This window comes from Neltuma alba, unplaced genomic scaffold, assembly GCF_004799145.2.
Source record: "Neltuma alba isolate B1F8T4 unplaced genomic scaffold, ASM479914v2 tig00012515_pilon, whole genome shotgun sequence".
Taxonomy (NCBI): domain Eukaryota; kingdom Viridiplantae; phylum Streptophyta; class Magnoliopsida; order Fabales; family Fabaceae; genus Neltuma; species Neltuma alba.
Window position 1 is genome coordinate 354,862 of NW_021636982.1, and position 23,373 is coordinate 378,234.

At 33.0% G+C, this 23,373-nt stretch overlaps 1 protein-coding gene and 1 long non-coding RNA gene across 2 annotated transcripts; one reads left to right on the forward strand and one right to left on the reverse strand.

Moving 5' to 3' along the window:
- The first annotated feature begins 336 nt into the window (after positions 1-336).
- On the forward strand, positions 337-7,207 carry LOC114727908 (putative tRNA (cytidine(32)/guanosine(34)-2'-O)-methyltransferase). The gene is made up of 11 exons (XM_028914694.1): positions 337-594; positions 683-776; positions 1,092-1,141; positions 1,527-1,576; positions 2,244-2,352; positions 3,058-3,118; positions 3,220-3,272; positions 4,946-5,038; positions 5,715-5,778; positions 6,091-6,198; positions 6,705-7,207. Exons 1-11 carry the CDS (start codon positions 568-570, stop codon positions 6,944-6,946), a joined length of 951 nt encoding a protein of 316 aa, XP_028770527.1. The 5' UTR covers positions 337-567; the 3' UTR covers positions 6,947-7,207.
- Positions 7,208-9,092: 1,885 nt separating this feature from the next.
- Positions 9,093-10,815, reverse strand: LOC114727973 (uncharacterized). Its single transcript, XR_003738625.1, has 2 exons — positions 10,767-10,815; positions 9,093-10,094 (listed from the first exon to the last, which is right to left on the reverse strand). It is a non-coding gene; the product is annotated as an uncharacterized LOC114727973 (long non-coding RNA).
- Between the last annotated feature and the right edge of the window lie 12,558 nt (positions 10,816-23,373).

Below are 23,373 nucleotides of genomic sequence, written 5' to 3' on the forward strand. Positions count from 1 at the left end.
TATAATGTTTTTATCTTTAAAAGCCTAACAAAAAATAAGCATTATAACATAAAAAATTTCATATAAAAAATTATAGTATTTTTAAAAAAAAAAAGGGGAGGGGAACGGGACGGGACACGGGACTAAAACCCTGTCCCGTCCCTGTTCACCGGGACGGGCCTGTCCCGGTCCCGTCCCGTTCCGTTCTGTGAACACCCCTAGTTGTATCGAGAAAGAAAAAGAAGAAATTGATGAGAGGGTTAAATTTTTAAGAAAGAAAAAAAAGTTTTTTTTTCAAATCATATTTAATGCTCAAGCTTGCTGGACCTAGCGATGAGGCGAGCCCAGGCAGGAGCTTATACAGCGCCGCGCCTGCGTTTCAACTTTCAAACGAACTGTACCTCACAAATCGCAGACGAGCTAAATTTTAACTCTTTCATCCTTTCCCTCTATCATCTTTTATTTTTATCAAACTAAGCTTGATTGCCCTTAATATTTGGCGGGTTCGTGGAATACTAACATTGCGAGTATTCTTGGTGAAAGGAGGCATTTTCAAATACAAAATTGATAACGCAGTAACTAAAAGCCATGGGCAAGGCTTCAAGGGACAAGAGGGTATACTGATATATATCTCTCTGATTATGTTCTCTTACTTTGTTGCTTCTTCGTGTTCAGCTGGATTTTTTCCCTCTTCTTTTAACAGGACATCTATTACCGGAAAGCTAAAGAGGAAGGTTGGCGTGCTCGAAGTGCCTTTAAACTTCTTCAAATAGATGAGGAATTCAACATATTTGAAGGTGCGTTCCTTGGGGGTCAAATTCGAATATCCTGCCACAATAAGTTTTTGTTTGCTTGTTTTTCTTAACGTTTTGGAGAAACAAACGAATGATCAGAAGGATTTCCCGCTGTTTTGTATTTGAGGCTGAGAATGTGATTAGTGTTAGATAGGAATAGATATCAAGCACTGGCAAATAACTGGAAGTTTTAGTGAGTTTTGTAGTTCACAACTTAACAGCACAACATACACACACTTGTGTGCATGTGTATCTGTATAGCTGTATCTATGGGCACAAGTTCCCTTTCTTGGCTTACAGTTACAATTTCTTTTGCAGGGGTGAAACGGGTGGTAGATCTATGCGCTGCCCCTGGTAGTTGGAGTCAGGTACTATTGATTAGAAATATGATAATATTGAGCATAAGAGAGATAGGGAACAATAAACAATCAATGATCGTAATTTCTTTTCTTTTCCTGTATGCTAAAAGAACACTGTTGATCGAGGGTGAATGAAGGATACAACCAAAAGAGCCAGATTTACTAGATCAATATGCTAGGTTAAGGGGAAAAGCATTGACTGATCTAAAAACGAAAGATTTGCTGAATAATGTTTGACATTATTATGAATGGGAAGCACAATCCACGTTGGAGATGAAGATACATCATTGGTGCTAGAACATTGATGTAAAAGTCTTGAGTCATGCATGTGCATTTTCGGATCTCATGTGGATTTCATCTTAGTCACTGGATAATTCCTAGTTCCTTTATTCAGGTTTTGAGCCGTAAACTCTATCTCCCAGCAAAACTTGCACCTGATACAAAGTAAGTTCACTTTCTCATAAAGTTCTTTGCTTTCTTTAGGATTTCCTTGATTTTAACGTTTCAGTGTACCAGTTTACAAATATGAATTATGAACCATGGCATAAATCACGGCCTAAAAGCATTTCACCTTCCCACTGATGAGCTTTTGCATGAAAGTGTCAACATTATTGACAGTGCAGAAGGATTATCAACCGTGGTATCCTTATTAAGCATTTATGCATTGAACATTACAAAAACAGAAATATGAGTTTGAGGATAAGCGACACATAAAATTGCTCTATATGTATCACTATCATATAATTAATCTTTGCATTTGACTATTGAATATTGATACATTGTGTATCTATATATATTTTTCATAAGCTATATACAGTTTTGTTCCTTTGCCTAAAAACTTAAATTGTTTAAGGTACAGTCACAAACTAGTTGGTTTTGACAGTATTAGCAGCCATTGGATTTAAATTTCATGAACATTTTGTTATTATGCAAATCTGATGTTTTGTAAGTGACCATCAAAAAGTCATTGACCCCTTCAAAAGTTTTAAACTTGTGGACTAACTTTGTTTATCATGAAATTTATCTTCAAAAATATCCATTGCTACTTTTTGATTATCATTGATGTCATTCTGTCAAGAACATAAATCTCTTGCTACACCATGATATGCAGGGATGATGATCTTCCTCTCATAGTTGCTATTGATCTACAGCCAATGGCTCCTATTGAAGGTGTTATTCAGGTGCAGGGTGATATAACTAATGCCCGTACAGCTGAAGTGGTATGTACAGCAGTATTATCTCGAAATTTTGATGTATCCTTTTATTTTTAATAGGAAGACATATTAATAATCACGCATTTATATCATAGAATTTTATTAAGAAGTTCATGTTTTGCTTGTCCTTTTTCCTTTTAGATATAAATGATTTTCTTTTGGGGGCGGGTGGATAATGCATGATACTGAAGATATTATGCTTCTGAACTATTTGGGTTAGAATCCATTATTGAAGGATATGTATAGATTGTGAATTCATATGTTTAAATCATTTATCTGCGATTGTATATTTATATTTTTATATCATCAAATCATATACTTATTGCTCCTGGTTTGTTTGAATACCAACTGCATACTCGCAACTCCCTTCTGCTGTTCTTTTCTTCTTGGAGAGAAGAAAACATGATGGTAGAAATGCAGTAAAGAAACAAAAGATAGCTATCGGATTGAAAGAAACTCAGTGCAATTGTGCACAAAATGCAATTATGTACATTGTTGTAGTTCCTTAGTATGGTCACTCAAAGTCATATGCATTTGACCTGGTCTTTAAATGATCCTTTTATCTTATATTTTCACCCTCTAGGAATCGGTTGGAGCTTAAAAGTATAGAACTTGCTCCTTCAATGCTGCTTATCGCCAACCAATCTGACTTTCTTCAATTGGCTTTTGTACCCAAGTATATGAAAGTGTCATTTGAATTGTTTTCTTCAGGTCATTAGACATTTTGATGGTTGCAAGGCTGACCTGGTTGTATGTGATGGTGCTCCCGATGGTAAGAAGCATTCATAATTTGACTTCATAATGTTTTAATGTGTAATATGTATAGTTATGTTTAGACTAGGAAACTAAGATTTGTTCCATATTTTCGTGCAGTTACAGGTCTTCATGACATGGATGAATTTGTTCAGTCTCAATTGATACTAGCAGTAAGTACTTAAACTGTTGTTGTAAACAGCTTTCTTAATGTTTCCCCCCTCTTTTGGTCTGCTATCCTGATAGTTCATGACAATTTGGAAATCAAAATATTATTGAAAGGGTGAATATATGCTGACCACTCAATTTTTATTCAATCCTCTATATTCTCTTGCTGGAAATGTATGAATGATGTTTTCCTTTGATTCCAATCAATAAACTTCTATTCTCGAGAATCACATCCTTTTGGATGGTGTATATATCTATGACATCCCAAATGATTCAAATCAGGCGGAATTGGGGTCTATATTTGAAAGCCATGATTTAATTTTTTGACCTGAAAGCCATGATTTAATTAAAGAAGCTGAAATATCATGGTGGAGCTAGTGGTCTAGCAGGCAAGTTTTTGGCATCAATCGCTGATTGGCTTAATGATGACATTGATCCTCTGAACATGAAACAACAGATTTATGAAATCAATAAATTCACTGAGAGTGTGGTCTGGAATTTCTTGGTATTGGTTTGGGAAGCCCTTCAATACTTGACTCATCATCTTTGGTGACCACGTCCAAAGGTGAGGTTGTTTCCCTTGATGAAGAACCTAGGAGTTATCTTAAGCTTACGGAAAACCAATTTGCAAGTGAGGCTCTTAGCTGTATGCCCTTGCCCATTTGGAAAAGGGATTCTCCGATACAGATCCCGCTCTTGTTTCTAGGTATTCTTGGATTGGAGTTGTTGGTAGGCTCTTGTTCTTCCTCTTATTAAAGAAACAGTTGAGCCTGATGTTCTGCTGGTATTACAGCAAGGATTGCAGGAAATAACGTTAATATTGAAGAGAAGCAATCATTTTCAATTGCTAATTTTCACCTTGAGGATAACGTGAAGCTTGGAGGGCCAGTTAATGATGGAGTCGTAACTTCTTGACTGAGGAGGCTAAAGGCCTATGGGAAGAGCATGTAAACAAAAAAGGGTACAAGGGATTGGCCAGTAGGAAGGGAGAGTTGTGTTCTGTGAGTTTCAGCTGGGGTATGAGTGTGGTGAGATGGATAAGAGTGTGTTTGTGATTGGAGATTTTTATGGAGTTTTGCGGTTTAAGAGAAGCAAGAAAGAACTTGGCTAGTGTTGAGGAAAAAGTCCAAGCCTTTTGAAAGCCTGGGGAGGGATTTCTTTTCCTTGTAGTTTGTTGTTTCTGTGCTTGTGTGTGTTTATATTTTGCGAGAACTGCTGTAATCGCTTGTCTTTCTGTTTTATTTAGCTGAGTCTATAGCAGAGTATGTTTCAGTTTCTTGTTTTGGTTTGGGTTCCATGAAATCTCTTTATTTTGTAATCAAATTTTTTATTGTTCTTTTTTTAACCCCGGGGGGGGGGGGGGTGGAGTTGGGGGGGTTTTTGTTTGCTGCCTTGATAACTCATCACAAATTGGAAATAAAAATAATATTTGAATGGTAGATGGATGCTGATGACTCAATTTTTATTCATTCCTGTTTACTCTCTTGCAAGTAAAGTGTGTGATTATGTTTTATTCTTTGTTTTCAATCAAACAACTTTTCTTCCTAAGAAGCACTTCGTTTTGGGCCGTGTGTAATCGCTAAAGGATTTATTCCTCATCTTGCTAGCAGTTTTGTAATCATTCTTGGCAATCTTGTTAGATTTTGAAGTTTATTACTTACCAGATTACCTCTTGCAGGGTTTAACAATTGTTACTCATGTACTCAAGGAGGGAGGCAAGTTTATTGCAAAGATATTTAGAGGAAAAGACACAAGCCTCCTATACTGTCAGGTTTAATTTGACATTGACTGAATCATGTTTCGCATTTATTTCCTCCAGTCTAACCTATCTGGATAGCTTTTTCAACATCCATGTGAAGGTGACTATGGATGTTCTTCTCTGAGAGTCATGATAGACACTGAGAAAGGAGAACGAAGAATAAGAACCTCTGGAAAAAGTATAGGCAATCCAGTGCCATGAGATTTGTTATTCTGAAAGTTAGGTCGCCATGTTTATAGATGCAGATTTCAGTAAAATTCTCCAACATCAGTTCGACCAGAATTCTTAAGGAAAAAGATGAGCTGACTAGATGATAAGTAATCAATATAGTTGTACTTTGTTAGAAATGGGAAAGCTTGGAGATACTTTCTTGAGAATTAGAAAAGTGCACTAGTAATGGTGGATTGTATTTTTCAAAATGGATTGTATTGTACAAAATTCTTTTGTACAGTTAAAAGAACCTACTCATGCAAGTATCTGAAATTGCAGCCATCCTTGTGACATTATCGTGCAGTTCTAGTTGCTGCTGCCAATTGCAATTGTTTTTTGAATTGTCCTAGAATCTTCTTCCGTTGCATGATTATGTTTTTAATAGCCGTAATGATTTAGTAGTTTTGATGTCTACCTAGATTTATGATTACATGCCCTATGTTTCTTTAGTTATATTCATTTGTTTGTGGGTTTGCAGCTGAAGTTATTCTTCCCTGTAGTGACTTTCGCAAAACCAAAAAGCAGTCGAAATTCTAGCATAGGTAAATTCTGGGTTACCTTCTTTTACTATTTTAACTTTTGACACGGGTTTCTTTGTTTTTTCCCCTTAGAAGGAATCACTTAGGAGCTGAGGGTTATGCCTTTTATGTATGAAAGTTTTGTATGCGAACTTCTGATTATTTAAATGGAGAACCTATTATACATTATCTGCTTCATTAGTGTCTCTATCTTTGTACTACTTTTCTTAGTTTAGCGTCTGCTTCCGTGCCTCCACCGATGCTTATTTTTGTTTGGATGCTAGGAAGGTATAGTTGGTTACTATTTGTACTCATTCTTAGTTTTCCCCCCTCCAGAGGCATTTGCAGTTTGCGAAAACTATTCCCCTCCTGAAGGATTCAATCCCAAAGATTTGCATCGCCTGCTAGAGAAGGTTGGAAGCCCCTCAGGGGCTGATGATATAGGTATATTCAATCCCTTTAGCTAATCTTTTGGCTTTTGTATAAAGTAATTCTGCTTCTAAAACTCATTCCTCCTCTTGTATGCTCAAGCGTCATAATCTGAGAAATTATTACCTTCCATTTTGCACGAAGGAAAATTTTGTTTGGCCCTTGAAAAGAGGGTGGACTTTCAATTTGGTCATTCACATATAGTTGTCACTTTTCTATTTCATTTGCATATAATGTTTAACATCAAATTTAATAATCGGATGACTTGGCTGTTATTGGATGGTTAAATTTGGCTTGACCTTGACTAATGGATGGCAAATAACATCCTGTCAACAGCATTTTAGATTTGGCGTTAAATTTTGGGTGAAACCGAATCATAATGGAAGGGAATTATAAGAATTTGAATTTCATCCATGGGGACCAAAATAAAAGTTCACCTTAGTTTTCTTCTTTATATAAAGACTAGAGTCTTTACTCTTTAGTTGATCTCATGTGACTGTGAAACGCATGCTTATGTGCAGATTGTAGTAGTGGGTGGTTGGAAGGACCAAATAAGGTTTATATTCCGTTTTTAGCTTGCGGGGACCTGAGTGGGTATGATTCTGATCGCTCATATCCACTACCCAAAGTTGCTGAGGGAACATATCAGAGCTTGGATCCTGTACAGCCACCTATTGCCCCTCCTTACAAGAGAGCCCTTGAGTTGAAAAAGGCCTCCACTCAGGGAATCCGACAACTTGAAGATCTCTCCTTGGATTCTTGATAATATGCCTTGCACTGCTAAATCATAATGCTGTTTGGAATCTTTATTCTTTTCCTCCTGCTATGATATAATTAGTGAATTGGAAATAAATGGACTTTTGTGGAAGCTTGGAAACACCTTCTTTTTTTTTTTGTGGGGGGGGGGGGGGGTCCTTAGGTAAATCTAATTCACGTCTGATTACAAGACATGCTTATCCTAGCTTAGTTTCTGTCTCTAATAAATTTCAGTTCATCTTTGAATTTTTTGTATTTTCTACTTGCATCATTGTTGCCTCACCTGGTGGTGATCATTTTGATCGTCATCTTAGAATACAAATGCAAATTCTTCAGAGATGTTGGTCCAAGCTTGTAACTGTTCACGGGTTTTGGTATAGAAATTAAATTTTTTGGCAAATAATTTTTTTAGAATGTTAGACTGAAGCTTTTGTGTAATTAGGACTAGATATATTTATGAATGAATGAATATAAAGATAAATATGAGAGATACATCTTTTAATATAACTAGAAAAATGGAACCCTGCATTGCAAGTCTCATCTCATAGCAACCTGCACTAAAGCATGGAATCTCATGATAAATTGTTCGATTGACCATTTGTGAATATTGTGTATAAGTAACACCCTTTTTCTGTAAAAATTTTTACTAAATGCATGAAGGTAAAGAATTAACATGGGCTGTTGTGCAGAGTTCAGTAGACAGAAACAAGACAAAAAGACTTGAGGTTACTGCGAAAGAAACAATGTAGGGTTGCATCAGTTCTTACCTTTTATTTTGCTTTAAGGGGGGGCACGGTTACCAGAGCACCCAGAATAGGGCTTTGGAGAAACATGAAGACATGACTTTGTATTTGCATGGAAAGATGTTAGCCTGGGTTCCCTCATCCCTCAGCAATAAGCTATTGGACTACAGTTCCTCTGGTCAAAAGGTTGTGTGGCAAAGCAGTGGATTGCCATTTGCATATTTACTCACGCTGGGTTTTTCTTTTTTCCCCCCCAATCCCAAAATTCTTATACGCTGGAATTAATTATGTAGAGAAGGGTATTTTTGATAATTGGGTATTAAAACATATTTACATATTAAAAAAAGAACCTTAGGACTTGAGAGCTGTTTTCGCATTTCATGAGACTTGACAGTTAAAATTCTTGTGTTGGACTTCAAAGTAATTTTCTCTTCTTTCAACAATAATAAAAGTAGTCTGTATATTTGAGCAAAAATTAAAAAAAAAATAAAGAATTACTAAAACAAAAAAAGTGAGATATCCTGCATAGAATCTTTTAAATACAGAATACATTATTACCATAAAAATATTACTTTATAGTGCTTGATATTTCAGAATATGACTGCGAGTCTGACATGTTCAATTATACGTAGAGGAGGCCTTGGTACTCGAGAACGCTTTTGCTTTAGAACTGTGTGTTGTAATGATGGATCATGCTTGAGTTTTCAGAATCTTGATTCTTCCCTGTTAAAATTGCCGAGTGGTTTCATTAGTTGCATTTTCTTCTGCAACTTTTTCAGAGATTGCATTGCATTAAACTAAGTGGCACTATATGATTTTTAAAAAAGTGAACTCACAGTTCAACGTTGTGGAAGACTGAAACTTCATTGTTGCCAAACAAAGTTTTTTAAATGAACAGATTCTTTTGAGTCAATATTATTAAAAAATCAAAAATATTATATATCCTCTGGAAATTCAGTTTTATCAAGATTTTGGAGCATGATCATTCTAGAATGGTTACCTTCTATGACTGAATGATTAAGATAGATAAAAGTTTATAATTTTCTGATGGATTAAAATTATAATACGTAGTCAGTAAGTCATGGATGCTAAACATCATTACTGATTTCCAACCTCTTTTGGGCAATCTAGTGGACATGGTTGAATTAGCAAGTAATTTTGAAATGATACTGCAAATCAACGTAAATCCTAGGTATCTCTTTTTATTTTGTTGACGTTAAGGAAACATTTTTTTTTTCCTTTCATCTTCTGAACCTACCTTCTTCCAAAACTAAAAAATTACGTGGTACAAGCCTCTGTCCAGCTCCTCCTTTTGTTGCAGTTCAAATTCTAATTAATTGTTAACAGTTAGTCACTGGTCAAATACAGATGAAATGGCAGACGAAAAAAGAACAGAAAAAATGGAAATCATACCAAAAATATGGTGGCGAATTAGATTGACTCTCAGAGAACTCTAATCAATAAGAGATTGCAATTTGCAATTCTATCTAACTAGTTTCTTACTCATTTCATGAACAAATTCATCAAAAATCAGACGAGCATCTCTTCAAATTCTACAGAACGACCAACGCAGGACTAATTCTTCAGAAACAAAAACAAGACAATCCTCAGATTACATCGAAACACAATATTATTTTTTTTTTCACGCCATATCATGTTTCTGGGATAACATATAATAGATTCTCAACTGGGTCTCTCTCTAGAAGAAGAAGAATGCAAGAACTCGATACAATCTTCAACAGCTTCAGCTCGATGAGAATCAGAAGAGCCTGCAGATAAGGAACGTGACCTAACCATGGTGGAAGAAGACACCTTTCTTGAAGATCTTCTTCTTATAGAAACAACCTTCATAGCTCCCGCCATCATCGTCTCTCCTAGCCGCAGCAAAAAGCTCACCGGCGACAACCTGCCACCGTCGCCATCGTGCTTGAGAAAGACGGTTGATTTCTCGTTGACATCAGGACTGAAACACACCCTTTTGCTATTTTTTGACATGGAGCGAAAATTTGAGCCCTGAGAGGGATGAATCAGAAACTGCGAATGTCTTCGGCTCCGCTCCTATGAGCGAGAGAGGAAGAGAGGAAAACAGAGCACGAGACAGACGGCGAACAAAAGTGAGAGGGGACAGTCGTATAAGTTAGCAAAGCATATACATATAAATACATGAATATATATATATATATAGAGAGAGAGAGAGAGAGAGAGTTTCGGTAAGACGCTTCACAGTAAAAACTAAAATGGAAAAGGAGATATTGTAAGATCAAAGTCAAGGAGCAAAAAGAGAGAGCGATGTTTGAATGATAGTTAAATCTTGAAGGAAATTTCAAGCCTTCAAAGTTCAAACTCATCACACAGAGAGAGAGAGAGAGGTCAGGTTGACCCTAAGATCAAGCAAGCCTCTGCTTGTACTTTCTGCGAACATACATTCATATAAAATTTTAATATATGCATCTATACACATAATTAAAAAATTTTGAAAAGCAACCCATTATTTTATCATAAATTCATAATAAACAGTATGCCTTGAATGTGATTCACACTAACTTTGTTTTATATTTGGTTAAGTAAAATAATTGCTCATGAACAGGCAGAAGATCAAGGAAGTTGATACTTGTTTATTCTCCAAAGTCTAATGAATCAAATCTCATAATTTATAAATAGGATAGCCCCTGCTCTAAATTTTATAAAACATTTGTGTCACTTTAAAGTAGGACCAAATAATGACATTTAAAGTGGGGTGTTGAGCTCAAATTTAATTAAGACTTGGGAGATTAAACATTTTCACGCAGGATTACTATTTCCAAATGTATTTTATGGTATGAACGATGTCATAAATATAATGTCAGCATGTGGGAAGATAAAGCTCAAGATAACATTAACATGAGTTTGGTTATAAACATACGAGAAAAGGACACATGCAGAGGTAGTGCTAAAGTGGAAATGACAATTCCAAATTCAATTAATGAGAGATACGTAGCATCATAAAACTAATTAGATGCAAGAGCAGTTGAGAGAAAAGCATGAGATTAAGAAGAAGGAGTGGTCAAAGAGAGAGGGGGAGAGAGAGAGAGTAGTGAGCGTTACTTTTTAGGTGTTTTCCTGCAGAGCCTATCCCCCTCCTTCTTTTTCCTCATATTCTCTGAACTTTGATGCATGACATGTAAATATTATATATAAAGTATTGTTATTAAAAGTACTACCTCATATTCTTATTATAAGATCCCGTTTGATTTTTTGTTTGGTTCTAATTATAAGACCCCAATCTATATTGTCTTTCATATTTATGTATTTTTTTCCAAAATAATCCTTCTAATAATGATAGTTCTAGCCAATATACTTAATTAGTAAGGATATTTTAGAAATGACAATACTTATTTATTACAAATAACTAACTTAACTTACTTCCTTAATCTCTTTAAATAAGTCAAATGAGTTTTAAAATTAGGACAGGAGGTAGTATATGATAAGTGTGAAGAAATGGAGGATTAAGATTTGGGAGAGAAAGAAAGCAAAAGAAAGTTGAGGAAGTGAAGAAATGATGGTCCCCATGAAGTAGAAAGCTATTGAAGAGATAAAGGAAGGAAGGAAGGAAGGAAGGAAGGAGAAGGATCTCTTTGTTTGAATGTGAGTCCGTCAACATGGCGTGAATATTAGGGCATTCTTTCTGTTCTTCATTCCCCTTTTTTGCCTTTTCCCTACGCTACTTTGCATACAATATATAATCAATCGAAGACGAAATTTCGGTATTTTAAATTAAAATGACCATCGAAATTATTCATATATATAATTTTTTACAATGAATTATTTTGATTTAAAATTGGAGGTTATGTGATTTTTTTTTTTTGGTGAGAAGGAAGGGAATTTGGGTGAGAGAGGAAAATGTGGAGACATGATGGGGGTGCAGTTTTTGTCTTTTGAGCTTTTTGAATAGTCAGGTTTTGTCGGGTCATAGGGCTGTCGTTTGGACCCTGCCTTTATTTCCCTCTTTTCTCACCTCATTCATTCCTTTGACCCAATCAAACTATAATCCTACCTCCGAAAATAACATGCATAATTAACTTATAGATGTTAGCTAAATTGATTGTTTATAATAAATTGGTATTATTTATTTTAAAATATTTTTATTAATTATATATATTGAAACTACTCTTTAGTGAAACTTTTAACATGTGCAATAACTATAAATATTATTTTAATTGAAAAGGACTAAAGTATACTTTTAATATTTTAACTTTACACAAGTTTTATTTTGGTACTTTAAATTTAAAAAGTAAATTTTTAGTCTCAAGTCCTAAAACTGTTAACAAAAAATTATGATACTAAGCTTTTAAATATTGATAAAATATTACTAAATACTAAAATATTAAGTTTAATTTTCAAAATAACTATGATTGTTATAAAAAAAACATCATTTAAGACTAATAATTTTATGGTTAAAAGATCAAAAATATACTTTTTAAAATTAAGAAACCAAACTGAAACTTTACAGAAAATTAAAAATAAAGTGAATATTTTGGTCTTAAAAAATAAATAAATATATGACATAAAAAAATAGGAGTACCACCAATACCACATTCACTTTTTTTCTCTTACTTTGATTTTTTTGGACAATAAATTAAATGTGAAGCTGTTAACAAGTCTTAGTCTGCGTCCAATAGTACAGTTGAATGAATTACGTGTCTGAAGGATGATGTCCTGAAAGAAACAAATTTGTATGCTCATGAGACACAGAACATGAGCCATGAAAATAGTGCTGTCACAGCAACCTTTGTTTTCATTATTTGTGTTATAAATAGGCTGCTCCTTCCAACTTCCAACTTGTCTTTCCCTTTTTTCCCGGTTAACCTTAATATTGCACAAAAGAACATTTTATTCAGTTTTTTTTTTTCTGGCGTTTTGGTCGACAAGTGTTCAAATCCCATTGACTTCAAAACTTGCACTTTAAATCAAGGGAAAAAAAACCGGACCGGACCGGCCGGTTCGACCGGAAAACCGGTGAACCGGTCTGCAGTCCGGTCTGGTTAAGGAGTTGAACCGGGATCCTATCGAACCGGTAAAGAACCGGTTGAACCGGTCATAACCGGTACAAAACCGGGTAATCCCGGTTCACTGGGTCAGCAGGTTCCGTTTTAAAAAAAAAATTCCTTCTTCCTTTCCTAATTCCCTTTCCCGTCGACTTCCCCCTATTTCCCTCCCCCGAATCTGAATATCTGATTCCCCATTTCCTCTGGCTCGCAAAATAGCATCTCGCTTCCCTCCCTAAAACCAAAATCACCTCCTCCAAAATCCTTGCTCCCTGGCGTCACTGACAGCACGGCGATCTCCGGCAGAGCTCCTTGTTCGGCAGAGCTCCAAAATCGCAATCTCGCAAGTCTGATCTCCGGTCTCCCTCAACATCTAAGCTCGTAAGTCTGAGGGTCTGAGCCCCAAAATGCAAAATCGCAATCATCGCAAGTTGCCGCAGGTCTAAGCCCCAAAATCGCTTCATCGCAAGTTAGCGTTCCCTTCGTCTTCGATGCATTAAGTTGTGTGTGGGTAAGCTCAAATATTTTCCCTTTCAGCTGGATTGTGCCTTCTTTCTCTTTTGCTGTTGAACGAAAGGTTTGGGAAGGGAGGAGATAACCGGTTATTTCCTACGCTGCTGCGTATGTAAAGATTGTACCTAGGAAAAGTATCTTTTTTTCGTTTTTAATTTTAACAAGAGAAAAATCTTTAGTTGAGAGATAGAGGATATGATTTATGGCAAAAATATACTTGCCTTGCATTGGAATTTGGAACTGTAAGTAAATTAATGTTAAGGCATCGCAACAAATAAGCTTATAAACAGCATTCACCGTTCTTGCTTCTGCCCCCCCTCAATCACAATTGATAGTACTTTTAAAGTTTTAAGATGGAGTCAACAAGATACATCGTATTCAATTGATGAGGAGTATATCCTTTACTGGTTGCATTTTTATCAACAAGATACATAATATTATGAATTAAATTATTTTATTTTAATATGACCGGTCCGACCCCGGTCCGACCTCGGTCCGACCAGTAACCCTTGACCCACTGTCTCAACCGGTTTAATACCCGGTCCGGTTTTTTGTTCCTTGCTTTAAATCTCCCCACGCAAAGATGACCACAGAGTGGAAGATACATGGGGGTACTGATAGAGATGGGCCTATTGAAATGTGTTAGCTGTTCACAACACAACAAATTAACGTTCAAGTTTGCTTGCTTTGAGAATAATTTTCACGTTTAGTTCTTTTTACCTCAGTTAAAAAACAAATGTGCACTAGTAAGAAAGAAGAAGAAGAATGAGAAAGAGATACAAGAGTAGAAAAGAAATGAGGAGAGAGATGCACATAATTTTCAGGGGTGATTTTCATTGCTTAGGTTCAAAGCTAAGCTTTCTTGTTATTTTTGTGTGTTTGAAAGTGATAGCATGCATGCTGGATGAGGATGCTTATTTTTCAAGCATTTATCAATAAATAATGGGACACATTTTGTTTTTAGCATTTTTCAACTTTTTGCTATATTACTAATGTCTAAAATTGCAGAAATTCAAGAATTGCATTGCATAGGCTTACCGAAATACATTATTGGAGGTCAGCTATAATAAATGTTTCGGGGTTTTATATTCTAATAGGTGAGTCCCATGTACTACGGAATTTTAATTAAAAAAAAAAAGAGTTTCACCAAAGTTATAATTCTCTTTTGTCAAAAACTCATAACCAAGTGTGAATTGTTAGAGATTTTATGTTACATGTAATTTTTTTTAAAAAAAGTATCTTTCTATTAAAGACAATCTTATTCAAGGTACTGTCAGGCACTACATGTGAGCATATCTCTTAACAGGGATTTGAATTTTGGTTCACCATGTTATGAGGGACTAACCTCATCTCCTAAACCCAATTCTGTTTTTATGTTAGAGATTTTATGTTATATAATGTTGGTAATATGAGCCAACCCGCAACCGTGGCTAGTTGAGCCCGTGACGGCTTGGACTGAAAAGGCTCGGTGGAACCTTAACCCAACAAGGCGGGTTGGAGGATTGGCCCATCACTTTTTTTTGGGGAAATTTTCTTTTACTTTTTAATATTTTTTTATATAATGTCCAAAAATAATAATAAATTTTTTGTTTTTCCTTGAAATATCTAATTGAAAGCATCAAATAAATTATATAAGTATTTTTTAAAATTTTTAGATAGGATATAATATATAATAATATAATTATAATAATTAAAAATTTTAAATAATAAATAATAAATAAACGTAGGTTAGCTTGCGGGTTGGTAGGCTAACTCGCGACGAGTTGCGGGCTTGGCGGTGTGGATTAAAAAGGCTTGTTTACTACAGGTTGGCTTTTGATCAATCCTAACCTGTTATTTTTGGCAAGTTGACAGGTTGGACTCGCAAGTTGACAAGTTGGACTCACAAGTTCAACCCATATTACCAGTTCTAAGTTTTATGTAAATAATTTTTTTTTGGGCTAAAACATAGGTATCCTCCTATTAGAGAATCCTGTTCGAGGCACTGTCGTACACTAAATGTGAGCACCTCTCCAAATAAAGAGTTAAACCTTAATTCACCATACTATAAAAAACTAGTCTTTTCTGCTAAACCTAACTTCGTTAGTATGTTACATGTAAATATATTCAAGTTTGAGAGTAACAAATGCGCTGATATTTTTGCGTTATAGGCCCATTTATTTCACTTTTTGGACATTTGAATAAGCCCACTTAACTCTGGCTAAAAAGACTAAGCCCAGTTCACGGCCCCAAGGGCCAATCTCTAATGGGTTAACCATCTCGGCCCAATAATAGCCCATGCTGATAATACTGCTTAGACCCAAAACCTAAAAATCTGATTTATTTTCCCACGGTTGATTTTTTTTTTTATTGTTATTCTTCAGCACAATTGAAGATTCTTTTGTTTTTTTTAAAAAAAAGTTATCATAACATACCATTTCAAATATTACTAATTGAAAATCACGCATGAGAATGATAAATGTGTATTCCCAGATATTGATTACTCTAATCTATCTCTAAGAGAGTGTTTAAATGGAAGCCAAATCGTAATTTTAAAAATGCTTTTACGGTATACAAAACAAATATGTGGAGGAGTCTATCTCGTTTTGCAAAAAAGTACTCCCTCCATTCCTTATTATAAGAGACATTTGATGCTTATAGCATGTTCATATATATAAGAGACACTTAAAAGTTGTCTCTACTTTTTTATGTTAATTTCCTATTTTACCCATATTTATTATCTCCAACTCACACTCTCTCTCCCTCCCACTTCTTTTTCTTTTAATAATTTAATTGTTTTCTCTCATGCTCTCTCCCCTTATTAATGAGGGCATTTTTGAAAAAAAATTATATTTTTTACACATTGATTGTTCTTAACTAATTTTAACTACTTTTTTTGTCAACGTAATTCGGTTATTTGTCTCTTATAATAAGAAACGGAGGGGGTACTTTTTAAGAGCACTTTTCCTTCTTGTCAAACACCCCCTAAATTGCATATGAAATCAGACGTGTTAAATTGGTTTTACGAATCGTGGTAATATTTAGGACTGATAGTACTGTAAATACGCGTAACAAAGAGACTTTCATATATTATTATTTATCCAATTAAGTAACGTAATTTGAGACAATATTAATATTAAGAGGAAGAGTATTTATTATCTAAACACGCTATCGATCGGCTCATTTATTTGTCTCTATCATTAACTTGAAATTTACGCGTTTTAAAATTTTATCGTGAATCGAATTAATCAATATACACATGTGTTACACTAGTTAATTTAGGGAAAAGTATATATTGGGTGCTTCAACTTGATGCAAGATTTCAGTTTGATGTAGTTCTTAAATTTTAACATTATTAGTTTGAAATGATGGTTTTTTATAACATTCAAGATATCAATATTATCATTTTTCATTAATGAGCAGTTTTAGCATTAAAAGACTAAAATTATAATTTTTAAAGTTAAGGAATCAAATTAAAACTATATATAAAGTTAAATGATTAAAAGTATACCTTAATCGTAAATTTAGGATTAAGATGTATCTAGATTATTCCAGGTGCATCTAGTAGCATGAAGTGTTTTTCTGGTACATCCACTACCTTAAAGCATTTTTTAGTGCAATTTTATAAAAATTAAAAATCAAAAGAAGAATATGCTTAACTTGGGGTTGCCCATTAATTAATGATGTTTCTTATCCAGCTCAAAACAAATCTTTGTGCACGAAAGTCTAGTTGATTATTTAACGTTATTAAATATTGACTTTATCAATTTTATAAACTAAAGGGTACTCCATCCATTTCTTTCTACTTGTAGTTTACGATTTGTGTGTGTGTGTAACATTTTTTTTCCTACCAAACAAATATTTCATTATTTCATTTCATCTTTTCTCTCCATAATGAAGTCCATAAAAAAAACAAAATTAAAGCTAGCGAAGAAAGTACATATTGTCTTGGCTACTTTTAAAATGACACCTAATAGATTTGTTTTCTACAAAATGACAAATAAAAATGGAAGGAATGTGTGTGTTTGTGCGCGTTGAAATATTGAACGCCATACAAGTTATTGTTTCGACTTCAAAAACTTAATTAAAAAATGGATAAACTCTGAAGTTAGGCAGATAATTATTGTTAATTATGCTAATATGAATTTGTTGTTATATGTAATACATTTATCTTCTTTCCTTGGCATAAAAAAAAAAAAACATTTGTCATCTTTCTGAACATAAAACGCCCTTACTAAGTTGGGTTATTTAATTAAAGTTTTTAAGTAGCAAGGATGTTTGTTTATGTTAAATTCTGGATAATAATTAAAAATAATAGAATACCGAAGACATTATTAATTATCTTAGTTGAGTGACACATACCTGAACAGCAAATTGAGACAAACCATGCGAATAAGTAAATTATAATTTACTCATGAATTATATTATTGATTGATCAAACTTGTGATCATATCTGTTGAGATTCTATAGCTAGCCAATCATGTAATCTTAACAAGTTTTCTATATACTACTCTTCCGGTCCTTAATATAAGACCTATTTAACTAATTTGATTATATTAAAGAAGTTAGGTAAGTTGGTTAATTATAAGAAAAGTGACACATTTTTCTTAAAACACCATAATCATCTTTCTTAATACCACATCTCCCTCTTCTATTTGATTATAGTTGAGGGAGTATCCATAGGGGTAATTTAGAGAAAATTGATAAATATGAGAAATGGGTCTTATATTTAAGACCAAAACAACTCAACAATTAGGTCCTATATTAAGGACCGGAGGAGTATTAATTATGATTCACATGACCCATTAACATTAGATTAAGAAAGTTTTTGGGTGGAAACCAAACTATGATTTTAAAAGTGATTTTATGATATACAAAATAAATATGTAGAGAAGTATGTCTCGATTCGCAGAAAAGTGTTTTTTAAAAATATTTTTAGGTGTTCTCAAATACCTCCTGAGATGTAATTAAGACGTTTGGATATATAATAATCTAAGGTCTTGTTTGGTACAAAATATTGAAAATAAGGGATTGAGATTGGGATTACAATTGAAAAAAATAATTAAAATAGTATTTAGCATAAGTAATTGTTTATTATATGGGATTAGACAAATTCATAGAGGTGAGATTGGGGAATACCACTTCCTTCATAGTATTCTCCAATCCTATATACAGAGGTTTGGCTAATCCTATATAACAAGCAATCTCTTATGCTAAATACTCTTTTAATAAATTCTTTCAATCACAATCGTAATCCCTACCCCTAATTTTTAATACTTCTTACTAATCGCAACCTAATTGTTTGCTTGTGGCCCAGATGATGATCACTTGCAAGTTGGTGGCCAGACGTTACGTTGTGGATCGAATATCCAATGGAATACGTTGTTCACATTTCCTTTTTCTTGTCATCAACTCTTCTATATATGAGATAACCATTGATATACCTTTCTTAATCCAACTTCGTCTTATGTTATTTTTTTTCCCCAAATGAAGAACTTACAAGTTTGCCACAACATCATCAACCATGTGGATGGTGTAACCTTAGGATCTGCCACTCGACATTATATTGCTCTATGTATTATTCTCCCAACTGCATTGAGACAATCGTATGAACCGATAATGATAAGGAAATAAAGAAGGGAAAATGACATACAAAGGTCTTGTCAGTGTGAAGAACATAATGACATTTTAGGACTTGAGATTAGGAAAATTTTCTGACGATCAAAAGGATGTTTATATCAACTTTTTAAAAAATAATTTTACAGTAAACGAATAATTAAGTACGTGAAAGTAGTTTTATCTTGAATTTTATAAAAACACTTTTTTTTCAGTGATTCTCAGGTTTGCCAACCTACCTTAAAAAGCGATATTCTTTACTCATGCCATGAATTCAAATGATATTTAATCAGGAACACTGTTACCCTTTTAAAGAAATTAAAAACTTAGTCAAAGAAATATGATGGTCAATTATGAGTAATATAAACTTAACAATTGACGTATTCTAGCTTCCAGTTATTTTCAAATTTAGGTACGCATATATCATTTGAGTCTTGAAATTTAGAAGTTTAGTTTAAGAATCAAATTGAAAGCATTGTAAATAATGAAAGTTTGGTGATAAACTATTTGAAACACTCTTTGAATTCTAAGCTCTTTGATACTCGGCCAGCATTTTTCAAATTTGAGAACTTTGACTGCCGTTGTATTTTATGGAGATAATCTCTATTAAATGATGGAAATTTTAGGGACGACACAAACACAACGCAAAAAGATGTCTGGTCAAGTTCACAACTTGACACTGACATTTCCAAAAATTGTGTCCTCACGTGTAAACACGTTTTTTTCTTTAAAAAAATCCTAATAAACTAGTACATGCATATACTGTTGGAATATTATTGATATTTTTTTTTTGTGGTTATACAAAGTCTAACCAATAAGATACACTACTCAATACTCATAACTTGTAAACAAAGCTGCATTGATATATTGATTTGCAAAGGTAAAGATGATATACTTTTTTCAGATATTTGTATCTAATATTCAATATAATTGAGTGAAATTTAAAGAAAAACGTTTAGAAGGTTATATAGTAATATAGATTAATTGTGGTCACAACTTAAAATTTAACCCATTTTTAGTTTATTTCGAACTTGAAGTGATAGAGTTGTGCATAAATGTTGAGTTCAACTTGGTCTTCTTTTTAAATTCCTTCTAATGACGTAAGGACTTGATAATAATCTAAAATAAAAGATCGATCCCTGCCAAAGTAACATGTTTTAAGGTAGTTTATTCCAATTATTAGGCATACAAAATCAAACAGCGTACCTTTTATATACTACCTTCAGTCTTAATTATAAAAGTTAGTTGATTAATTTGAGAAGACTAAGGAAGTAAGTTGAATTAGTTATTTGTCCTAAATAGATGTTGTCTTTCCTAAAATATCCTTGCTAATCAAATGTATTAGCTAGAACTACTATTATTAGAAGAACTATCTTGAAAAAAATACATAAATATAAGAGACAAAATGAATCGGAGTCTTATATTTAAAACCAAAATAAAAGTTAAACAACATCTTATATTAAGGATCAGAGGTAGTATATATATATGTATATAATATAAGATGATATTTTACACACACACAATATATATATATATATATATATAATATAACGAGAGATAGAGTAAGTGATAATTCTTGAAAGCTCTGCAAGTATCCACCTAACATTCAAAGCACCTGATGCATAATTGAAATCAATTGTAAAATTCGAAAGCATAAATAGTAGCAGTAATGAATAATATTGGAAGAGATTATTTTTGTCTTTTCGCTCTCTGTTTTTCTTTTTAAATTATCGGATCCCTAAGATGTGTTTTAAAAAATTAAGATATTTTAACGATATAAGTTTGACTAAATAGGTTTTTTTAAAAACTTTTTTGGGGTATTTTGCGTGGTTAAAAGAAAAATAATTTATATTATTTATTATTATAACTAGATGGCTGATACATGCCTTTAAAAAAATATATGGTGAGTAGTAAAAAATATTGTAATTATTTTGTAAATCATATTATTCCGGTTTTAGATATAAAAGTTAATTGATGTGATTATTTTCATTCTAAACAGAAGACCTTAATCTCACTTGCTCCTACTACTTTTATTTTTTTCCAAACTATTCTTTTTAATTACATATATTTATATATGTAATTAATAAGAGTAGTTTTAAATGCGAAAAAAAAAAATAAAACAATGAGTATTTTAAAAATAGATAAATTAACACATTATAGAAATTAATTTCTATCTACTGCGGAAATGAGGGAGTATATATATGTGTGTGCGCGCGCGTGTTTATATACCTTTTAGCATGGATTTTATGTAATATATTGATATATTAATTGATTGATGCACGGGCGTTTGATTGTCATTTTCCCAAAAGACAGATATGCCCCCACGGCTCCTTTGAATGAAAAGGGTAAAAATATGAAACAGACATGAAGAGAGGTCCCCATGCAGCACCTAACAATTCCAGCTACAAGTCTCAGTCCAAAAAAGAAATATTTCAGCTAGCTGCTAGTCTCCTTTATAGTTTGATTTTAATTTGTAAGGAGAAATCTTTTTTTATTTTTCTTAAAATTCAGGTCTGTAATTACGTTTCATATTTAACTACTTATTAATTAAATCATAGTTAAGTTAATTGACAAAAGAAAATTATATGAGTCTTTTGACAAGCTATACGAGTCTATCTTGATAATGCTGATAAGAATTTGATAACATGAAAATTTATTTGTACGAAATGAAAGATGATTATTGAAATAATTCAGTGTTAAAGCTATTTATATGAATATCTACTTCTTTAATCCTATTTATAGGGTAAAGAGAAAAAACATCTTGTAATCCTTAATATAAATTACCCCATTAAATTTATTGTTCTTTTTTATTTTTATATCCGTCTCTTTTCTCACTCATTATCCTTATAAATAAAAATATACATGGAAAAAAATTACATTTCTTACTTATTTATTGTACCTAACTCATTTTAATATAATAAAAAATTGCATTAGGGTCCTACATAAGTGAATTAAATACAATTTTTTTTAAAAATCATTAAATTAATCTAAAATCTCAAAGAATTTCATTGCAAGATATTCCACTTGTTCAATTATTAAATTACTCTTTTTTTAAGTATGTGTTGACAACTGAAAGAGTAGTCATTAACAACTTAAAATGCAACGATTAACAACAGTCGTGGTAGAATTTTTTGTATTTCATTCTCTTGGGTGGACCTTAATATAAATCCCTTAATTTAATTAGTTTTTACTTTTATATATATAAGGATGGAGGAAATTATATATATATATATATATATATATATATATGAAATAGAGAAAAAGACAGATATAGGGCCAGCGGCAAGAGATGAGAGTGAATGGTCCCAACTGATGAATGAACAAATTCCATTTGGCGGTCTCATGAAACATACTTGCAACCACTCGGCCTCATAATTCATCCCTTTTGGGTCCGTCTTAATTGCTAAAAACATTTGATGCTTATGACATGTTCTCATATATAAGAGACACTTAAAAGTTATCTCTATTTTTTGTATTGATTTTCTATTTTACCCCTATTTATTTTGTTTCCAACTCATACTCTCTCTCCCTCCCACTTCTCTTTCTTTTAATAATTTAATTGTTCTCTCTCATACTCTCTCCTTATTAATGGGGGCATGGTTGAAAAAAATATTATACTTTCTACACATTAATTGTCCTCAACTAATTTTAACTTTTTTTTTATCAACATAATTTGATTATTTGTCTCTTATAATAAAAAACGAAAGGAGTATCTCATTCCAAAATTAATCCGAATTTGAAAGCATCTCTCTCTACTCAGGCAATGAATAAATTCCATGTGCAGGGTTTCAAAGTGGGAGGAATTCTTAGGTACTCCCATAGTGCCACCTCATTCAAACCCTGTCTAATAAATGTATTCCAACTCCAAGCAGGGGCATTTTTATCTGACATGTAATTGGTAAAAAAAATCAGAGAACATGATTGTGGGTCCCGCTATTTTTTTTTTTGAAATTACTCCCTGCCCCTTGCAATTAATTCTCCCTCGTCCTCGGTTTTTACCCCGTGGCTCCTCTCCCTCTCGCTCCATATTATATCTCTCTCCCTTCACGACTAAGAGGTGTTTAGCAAGAAACAAAATCATAATTTTAAATGTATTTTTACGATATACGAAATAAATATATGAAGGAGTTTGTCTCAATTTATAAAAAAATGCTTTTAAAAAATGCTTTTGAGGTTACCCAAACATCCCATTAATTGTAGTGTGTTCACCAAAAAAAAAAGAACTTAATTGTATTGACAATGGGATGAAGAGGTTATTACTCTTCCGGTTCTTAATATAGGACCCAATTCTTGAGTTGGTTTTGGTTCTAAATATAAAACCCATTTCTCATATTTATCAATTTTCTCTAAATTACCCATATGGATACTCCCTCAACTATAATCAAGTAGAAGTGAGAGATGATGTATTAAGAAAGATGATTATGGTGTTTTAGGAAAAATGTGTCACTTTTCTTATAATTAACTAACTTACCTAACTTTCTTAATCTAATTAAATTAGTTAAATAAGTCTTATATTAAAGATAAGAGGAATAATATTTAGGCGTCTAAATATTTAGGCG

Coding starts and splice junctions, on each gene's coding strand:
- LOC114727908 (XM_028914694.1), top strand. CDS start 568: ATGGGCAAGGCTTCAAGGGACAAGAGG. Junction 1,577..2,243: donor AAACTTGCACCTGATACAAA/GTAAGTTCACTT, acceptor CATGATATGCAG/GGATGATGATCTTCCTCTCA. Junction 6,199..6,704: donor CTCAGGGGCTGATGATATAG/GTATATTCAATC, acceptor GCTTATGTGCAG/ATTGTAGTAGTGGGTGGTTG.